The sequence below is a fragment of the Eufriesea mexicana genome, unplaced genomic scaffold (assembly GCF_001483705.2).
Source record: "Eufriesea mexicana isolate 0111107269 unplaced genomic scaffold, ASM148370v2 scaffold1801, whole genome shotgun sequence".
Lineage (NCBI taxonomy): Eukaryota > Metazoa > Arthropoda > Insecta > Hymenoptera > Apidae > Eufriesea > Eufriesea mexicana.
In genome coordinates, this window is record NW_016909918.1 from 1,027,946 (window position 1) to 1,037,703 (window position 9,758).

At 37.0% G+C, this 9,758-nt stretch overlaps 1 protein-coding gene across 1 annotated transcript in view; it reads left to right on the top strand.

Moving 5' to 3' along the window:
- LOC108549061 (potassium voltage-gated channel protein Shaw) overlaps positions 1-4,087 on the top strand; it is a 92,889-nt gene extending 88,802 nt beyond the window's left edge. The window contains exon 5 of the mRNA XM_017902278.1: positions 4,023-4,087. Within this exon, the coding sequence (XP_017757767.1) occupies positions 4,023-4,087 (65 nt within the window). The remainder of the gene's footprint in view (positions 1-4,022) is intronic.
- Positions 4,088-9,758: the final 5,671 nt, after the last annotated feature.

Sequence of the window (9,758 nt, forward strand, 5' to 3'; positions counted from 1 at the left end):
AAGGATACAAGTAATAATAGAAATATAAATTAATTCAAAGGGAATTTTGAAAACTTATAATGGATAGGAAATATTTTAAACTTATTACTTGCTTATATATAACCTATAATTAACCAGAGACTGAATTAATTAATTTATTACTATCATACAACTAATATTTCAACTTTTGTGCGTAGCTCTTAGCTTGGTGTCGTTTACGATACCAATTACCAGTCTCACCACGTGGAGGTGGCTACGCATCGAGACTCAGACATGCGCCCTAGTGGCGCAGCCTACTGGTGCCATCTGTATCAAAGATTCCCTAACCTAACTTGGAGCGAATTAAGTTAAAGTGTCTCTACTGACACTTTATTAAATATCGTGTCTTACAAAAGGAGTTTGCGATTATTCGGAAGACCGACTAGCCTACGCGACGCACTCCCTTGCACAAGACAACTTCAGGCCTCAGCACCCTCCCGATCGGGCCTTGCCCATCCTGCCACCGCCGACCTCGCCATGGCTTACTCGATGACCTAAGGCAGCCAACGAACCAGTGAAACCCCCAGAGTCAATCCGAGGGTCCTATGCGAGGCCTAACAGTCGGAATCACGCGCATGCTCCATACCCCGGCTCTATGCAAACATAACCACATAGCCTCCAAGTACTAGAGGGGCAGGCAGGCACGCTCTTGCAATGATTCCGACTGCAGGGCCCATCCCCCGGTCGTGTGCGCGGATTGGCACCCAGGACGACTGAGGTCGACGGACCCTCGTGTTGCCCCAGATGCCTCACCAGCCCGAGGGCCACCAGAGATCTCGATGCATGACGAGATTGACAGTGGCCGAAATGAGTGTCGGAGACGAGCCGTGAGGATGACTTACAAGGCCTGGAGGTATCGAGTACACGGAAAGTACGTAACGTAGGCTAGTCGGTACTTAAGAAGAATCGCTATTATCGCGAGAACAATTATGTTCTATTTGGTAAACGAGAGGGATGTGAGAATTAATATATTTCGCTTCAAGTTAGGTAGCTTACCTTTGTACAAATAGCGCGCACATGAGACTTAGTCTAGTAAGCTATCTTATAACGACTTATATCTACTTAGATCTAAACGCATCCTGCGTTGTCCAACGATGTCTTGAAAAATCTGAAAAGCTGAAAAGAGACAGATTAGTAATAGATTAGTAAAACATAATAAAAGCAAAACAGACATAAGTCATAATGATCAAACAAATGGAATAAACAGTGTCAACGATGAGACATGATCAACCCAACGATGAGATATAAACAACTACACGATGAGAGATTCGAATATTATACGAAATATTCGAATTCTCAAATAAAGATAAATAGAGACGAATGAGAATTAAAATTTAAGAAAAAAAATGAATTATATCTGGAAGAAAAAATTATTATCAAGTTATTTAAGAGGGAACGAATATACCAACGATGAGATATGAACAACCCAACGGTGAGAAACAAACAATTTAACGATGAGACATTCGAATGTTATATGAAATATTAGAATACTCAAATAAAAATAAATACAAGCGAAAAAATAAAATCTGAAAGAAGTGAAAATAATTAATAGCTGGAAAAGGAAAAAAATAATTAATTACTGAAAAAAAATATAATTAATACCTGAAAATAAAGAAGAATTAAAGCTGAAAGAAAAAATTATTGTTAAAGTGGTTAATGGGGTGGGGTGAGGCTGGGGTGGCTAGCCCCAACCTCACTTCGGACCCCCTACCCCTCCGCGCACAAGTAAATTTAGATGTTACACTTCCGAAGTCGAACCGACAAATGAGTTATACTGCGTCGCGTCGCCCCTTATATAGCCGTCGATCAGCCAAGACCCCCCCACTCCGATTAGAAATTTTCGAGCTTTACCGATTCCATTATTTATTATTTTTCCGCTTTAATAGCCAATAATTTATTAATTTTATCACTTTCATTATAAATATACGTTACGAACAATTTGTTAATAACAATATTGATTTGTTATTAACAATCAGTGTAATAATTTATAAACTTTTTGCAAATTAAAGGTACATTTTAACATTAATACGTTATAAGTTTATGTAATAACGCATAATTTTTTAATTTTTTCACTTTTATTGTATATTTACACTGCAAACAATTTGTTATTAACAATTAGTGTAATAATTTATAAATTTTTTGCAAATTACAAGTACTTTTTAACATAAGTACCTTATAAGTTCAAGGAATAGCCAACATTTTCTTAATTTTTTTTACTTTTATTATAAATTTACGTTGTAAACAATTTATTATTAATAATAAATTTGATAATTTATATATGATTTATAGAGTAAAACTGCATTCGTACTTTCATAAAATAAATTTTTGTGATACGTATATATATATGTCAAAATACTTTTATTTCCTCTATATTTTTGGCTAAACTGAAGTATTATACGAAAAATAAAAACGTTGGAAGATTCATTCTCATCTTAAAAATTGGGTGGGAGTTTATTTTTTAACTACTGTATATTAAAAAGTCATTCGTATTTATGTGTCGAATAACGAGCCTATTTCAAAAGGCAAGTGATTCAAAGGAATTTCTCGTAATTTTATGATTAGTACAAAAGAGTACACGAGAACATATATATGTGATATACGTAAAAAATGAGATCTACAATTTTGGTGTCAATTACGCCTGACCACGGCCCTGACAAAGCTAGATGTACTGTGCGTTCGAGGAAAGGAGGCACAACGTGTTTACATTCTCATGGCTGATTAATTCTGCTGACACTCCCTTGATCACTGGCAGAGACCGCTATTGACCGAAAACGGTGATCGATGATCTTCGTCAGCCGTGAGGATGCAAACACGCTGTGCCTTCTTCTCTTGAACGCGCTATACGAGCAATAGCCGCATGGCGGCAAAATCCCACTTACGGGTTCTCCATTTATATTTTACTGTCCTGTTCATATTGAACATCATTCTAATATTATTCCTGGATAGTTTCTTCTTCAGAAAAGTCTGCAGAATACGCTACTGTGTAGCAAATTCGTGTGAGATGAAGAACTTTTTGTAAAAATGCAAGAACACGCGTAGAAAGTACGCTTGGAGGTTTATTTTTAAACTTTGATGACTAATTATAGTTATTCAGAAGCACGAATAATTATAATTACGGACATTAGTAAACTCGGGATACTTATTTAACCTGTAAGACAACAATGTACCTCCTAACCTCCTTACTTTCATTTGAGATATAAATTCTCCCTTTTTAGAAAAACTCACTTTATGCGAAAATTGTATATTATAATGCAAACTTGATTACGAATTCGTTTTCGGGAAAGAAGCTCTTGGAGAATCACTTACTGCATATTACAAATTAGAGGAAAAGTTAAAATTTGTTGTTGACAGTGTCACAGCTCACATGTATATTGATCACGAAAATTGAAAATTAGTCAAATAAGGGGTTCTTAAACAAACAGTCGTTTGAAATTAAATTTCTTTCATTACTAATTACCGTTTGTTCATTAATTTTATGCACTTGCACATCTATGTACACGTGTATCTCGTGTCGCGAAACATTTCCTTCAAGGAAAAGGATCAAGGCAAACTGTCATCACCGCAATGGGATCGTAATTGAGGAAGTTTAAGAACCCCTGATTTAGACCATGGTAAGTTTAGTGTCAATAATCCTGAATCCGTGCCGATTCCCTGAAACTCATTCGCTAAACCTTAATTCAGCAGAAAACACATCCACTGTAACCCCAAGCACACCTCAAACCACAGCTGTACTCGCGTCTAACCGGTTCGCCAACCTACATTTCTTACCCCATTAAGCCGCCCTATTACCCTAACCAGGAAGAATCCCCGTGTATGTCCAGCAATTATCATGCACAAAGCCAGCTGGTGAGCGAAAGAGACTGAGGGAAAAGGGAAGAAAAATACGAGGGGTTAAACCTAGTGGTCTTAGCCGAGGTACAAGGCAATTTAGCAGTAATTGTCGCCCGAGCGGAAAAGTCTGTAGTGTCTTTGTTTTCCTGTTCTTCTTGTACGGTGGGTTCCAGAGGAGGACCGGAGGAACTCTAACCTGCGGACCAACGGGACCAAGACAGCCGGAGGTTTGGGTTAAAGCTGGAACCAACACTACTCTCCACTGCCGAGGCGCACTCGACCGGGGCGTCGGGACGACCCTACGAGTCGAACTGGGATAACGGTGAGGGAGAGAAGGGAGGAGGATTGGCGGAGGAACGAGCTCAAGACGGGTATCAAGATTGCACGGTCTATAAGGGAATATTAGATCGCTGCGGATGAAATGTCGGATTTTTACCGCAACCACTTGCGACGCCTTTCACAGCGACCACGCGTGAATTATTACGGCTGTCTTCTCTTCTTTTCGTTCCTTTTCTTTCGCGGGTGTCTACGCCTTTGTGTACGTGTGTGTGCACGTGCGTGCGTGTGAGCGTCAGGATTTGGAATAAATTTCGGCTCTGAGATCCCGACGCTTGCCGCGGAGTCATTGGGATTTTAGTGCATGCAAATCTCACGGAATTTGCGACCTGGGGAACGCGAGAGAGGTTAGCTGGTAGACGTGGCGCCCTCTGTCTGGGGATATTTCGTGTCTCGCTGGATCTTTGCTTTCTCGAATTCGTAACCCTATGTAGGTGAACTTATGTAAAAATTTGCACTCTCGGTTCTGTTCGGAATTGGGTTCTATTTGTCCTGGATTCAGCTTTCTTTTGTTCGAGGGCTTCAGCAAATTCGGGGAGTTTTAGGAGAGTACTATGCGATTGTACCTTGAGACAAAATGACCAATTTCGTGGTTCTCGTTTTTGCCAATTTTAACAAAATTTATTTCGATTTCTATTGAAATAAAAGCGTATTTATATTTATTTATTTATTTTTATTGTAAACAATATATCATTTTATAATTTTGTGCCTATATTATATTTAACTATGCATTATAATTCGTAATTCTAGTGTTTAGTCTAATTTTTAATTAGCTTTTTCTCAGTATTCTAATTTTAATTATTATTAATGTAAGTACTAATTCTTTGTTTACATCATGATTCATCGGAAAAATGCCTGATGAAGTAAACTAAAGTAGAACACTATTTTACTATTTTTAACTTACTTATATGAACATATTCTCGATTATAGTAATTAATATTTGAAATTTTGTATACCAAAGACCTGTTCAAATATAGGTTGACGTTGATTATTCAACTAAAATGAAAATTTGACAAAGAAATTTCTTGTGCCATCGACGACCAAAGGATGTCTACAGAGGGTTACATATAAATTTATGGTTCATCCATGACCTGTTCGTAGAGGGAAACTTTTTCGAGAAATATTTTCGACCCATACGTTGTTGGAATTTTTTATCCAGTGATCGACGAATGGAAATTGGAACAGCGATAGCGAGTCTTTCCAATTTCAAGTCGTTCGAGAGATATTTTCTCGAGGTATAAACAGTTGTTGGGTAGAATGGAATATTCCTGGTACGCCAGGCTGCTTGTTTTGCGTAATAAAGCTTGGAGAAGCATTCCCTGGTTTCTTCGCATTCAGAAAACGCACACGTAAGTTCGTATGAAGCTCGAGATGGCGGGATATATTCCCTATGTTATTATGGACATACGAAACTTTACGAATAGATGATGAAAGGGAGGAAAATAAGAGCTTTGCTGATATAATATAACCGGATTTAGAGCTCGTGAATTTCTCTTCGCCATTTCATACGGAGGGAGAGGAATTTGGAAAACGTTAACAGTCCATTACGTATTCGTATACGTGTGTGCATGTTATAGTTGAAACACCAGTGCATAAATTTATTTCCAAATGTTAACAAACACATTTTGGTTTAAATACGATGACAGGAATGTTATTAAAGTTTTTATATTTCCTAATCATATATAATTATGAAATATGTAATGTATAATTATGTATCATATTATAATTATACGTTACAGAAATTATGTAAAAATGAGTATATATTTAATATACCAAATAATCGTATAATTTTATAGAATTTTATAAAAGTTAGGTATATGTTTATTTTACGTATTAATGATTAGATCACAGAATTAAAAGGCACTCATAGAGACACTAATATTACTCTTAAATTAAATTTGAAGATGCACTCGAAATCCAAAATTTGTTCATTATTTTTATAACTATTTCGGAGTATTTTTATCAAACAGCAGGATTTTGTTTAACCATATTCTAATATTCTTTACACTTTAAAAACGTAACACGTGGAATATCGATAAATGATTTTCTCAGAAGCTAAACTAATCGACTCTATTTTGCCAAAATATCCATTTGTAATTCTCCAAAGTCGATTAGTTTAGTTCCATACGTACGTTAAATAAATAACTATAACATGTACAAAGGTTGCAGGGTAATTAACATCCTCGACTACGATCAGAACGAAAAACGATCGATCTGTAATTTCCCAATGACCAAATTAGCAAGATCAAATTACAAAGTTTATTTTCGATGCCTCAAATCCATGAACGGGAGATCAAAACAGAGCAGCTTGGCTACCGGAAGCCAAGACTCGCGGTTTCAAACCAGAAACTGCTGATGGCAGCAATTAATTGGAGCTTTTAATTAAATCACGTTCAGTCCAACCCGCTAACCTTTCACAAAGCAACGAAAAAGGGAAAAGAAAGGATAAGAAAAATAAAAAACATAAGAGTGGTAGAAAAAGCAAGGGAAAAGAGAGAGAAGAGTAGAAAAGGATCCCACTGACCAAGCGAAGCATTGGCCAACCGAGGCTCATGCGCATGCGCGAGCGAGGGATCCGACATTTTGTGCGCACCGATCTATCATACATGGACTCCTCGCGCTGCATCATTCATCTCTATACCTTTTTCACTTCCACCGATTTCTTGTCCCTACCTAATCAGTCTCTCCTCTCCTCTCCTCTCCAGTTTCCTGTCTCTCCTTTATCCGTGCCATCACCTCTCCTCTCCATCGTTATTAACCCTTTCGCTGTTGACTAAAATTAGGTTATGTTCAAAAATGTTCAAATTTTTTAATAATCCAATATCATCAAATTTATTATAAGAGAGATAAAGAAACACAATTTACATGTATTTTAATGTTACTTTGATGACGATATATTACATGGTACGAGCAAAATATTGAAATTTGGATTCTTTATTGTACAACGTATAATCCGCGCAAGAAGTATAGTAGTTTCTATCACCAAGCACTAAAATGACAGAAATTGTCGATTAACCTCGAATCTTAATTTAATTGTTTAACTATCACTTGCTACTAAATTAAAAAAAAAAGATTGAATATCTAAAAAAATTTTAGCGAACTATTTTCTGCAACACCCGGTGACAGAAGGATCTAGGGAATCCTAGAATGGCTCTAGATCTTTCATCTTATTGTCTCAGAAGTTTGAAAAGTACTTGTACTTTCAGTGTCGACTGATTTTACAAGTGCACTATGCTTCTCGCACCGACTGTACAGACAGAACAGCGAGGGGGTTAGACACGAATCATTCTCTGGAATCATTCATCGAACACGGGGAACTCGTGTGGGTTAACGTAGATCGTGAATGGATTTTTACGGTCGATACGAAGATCGAGAAGCGAGAAAGAGAGAATGGCCTGATGAGGCAACGAGTAAATAAAGGAAGAGGCTGTGGCGTGAAAAAGAAATAGGCGGAAGGGATGTAGGAGCGTTCGTGTACACGAGGTGAGAGCGCTGGGGCTCGTTCGAAGCGAATATTCATCGGCTGTCAACCTGGAGGCGTGGCGGGTGAGAGCCTCGTGTTCGTCAAAGTCGAATAATTTATGAACCGGGGAGAGCACAGCTTCTCGCTGCCAAAAATTCCTGAAAGTATCTGGTAAATGCTGCAGGGGCCTCGTAATGAGACTGACTAGGTCTCGGCGAGCTTAAATATTTGCGTTTCGGAACGTTCGTAGGAATTTTTGTCAGGATTCGACGTCATACCAAGAAGATCCCTCCTCCGCTTTCGAATAAGGCGACCCCTCAGGCGTGAGCGAATAAAAGGCCGCCCTTAATTTCTCGAAATTGCCGCTTTTGAAATATTGATGGACGACAATTTGCGTTTCTTATTTCGTTTATCTTGTCCTGGAACTTTTATCCAAGCAGATCGTTAGGTAGGAACCGTTTGGTATAGACTGTACCTTTCGTTGCACCGGGGTGACAGTGTTGCCTATGATCGATGATCGACGAAGAAGTTTGACTGTGCGTGTCATTGTTTCGTAGTGGTTGGAGAATATAGGTTAACCCTCTATGACTAAAATTTTGTTCATTTATAAGAGGAATTATTATCACGTATTTACATTATTTTTACCTTATTGTTTAATTTAATGTAATGATCTACTCGTAAAAATAGCGTTAAGACGTATGATGTATAGATATGTAATCTTCGAGCCAGATGGCGTTGTAGAGGGTTAATGTTAGGTTACGTTAGACTGGAAAATTAATGGCGGATTAGCGTCAAGCATACTCAATCATCGATTTGATATTGTTTTTATTAATATTTATTTAAGCAGAAACAAATCGTTAATTTAATGACAGTTATTGCCAGTGATCAATCCCAAAAGAGAGGAGCAGACGTAGACACGTTACAGCTAATTGTTAACAAATTTTTATATGCCATGATTTTTCCTCTAGATAAAATATAACGTAGTGGATAAAATATTTCATAACTCTCACATGCTTCGATCATCGTCTGATCCTCTCGATTGGCTTAAAGACTATGAACAAATTTCAACATTTATTTCTAACTACTTTAATAATTTTGTAAGACTGTACAGTAAGATGCACAATTTCGTAAATTCGAAATATGGAATATTCTTAAGCTAGAAAGATTAACGAACGATCTAGGAATACTCGTTTAATGTTAAATCTGCATCGTAAACCGGAAGTAACGCAGATTCCACGACAAGCAGGGATTTACTCCTAGAACAAAAACAAGAGCTTGTAACTTTGAGGATTAAGTGGATTTGAAGGTTAAGTCGTTAAGTGGATATTACACGGTTTTTATTACAGTTTAGATGTACTAAGCGAAGAGAATTTATTTAATAACGAGAGTAAGCGGCGAATCCTTAATTACGCGTAAGCGTGGCGCTAGTGTCGCAGCGTGTAGCTTCGTAAGTTTGTTACCAGCGAGAAATTAATAGTGCAACGAAAGGTTGACTGTTGTTCCGAATTTTTCTTAAAATTTACATGGTTGAGGTGAAAGCACGATTTGAAAATTTGAAAATGGAAAAAGTAGACAATGTTACCGCGTTAACATGGAAAATTTTTAAAGAAAGTTGATTAATATTAAGCGGTATTAATTAATATCGATATTAAATAATGTTGATTAATATTAATGTGGATTTTTAATGATATTAATTAATACAAATATTTAATAATATTAATTAATATTTATATTTGACAAAATTATTTAATATTAATATTCGATAGTATTAGTCGATATTAATATTGAAATATCACGAGGAATTTTATCATCGTTTCTGAAGTCGTGATAAAAATCGAGCAACGCTGGGACGAGGGATCTTCGGTGTACACGCACGCATGCACACGCATAAACCTCAGAGTTTAACATGCACATACGTCCACGTACGTGTAAATATTCGGATCAATCGCGATCCAAATACGAACAACACAGGCTGCTCCGTACCTCTTTGTCCCATATATCTTTGGCTGTTTTCTACTTGAACGACCTTTCTCATTTCTCTTTCGTTCTTCATACATATGTAAATATATGCTTCTTTGCTATACGAGAAGAAGATAAAATTTCAAATTTT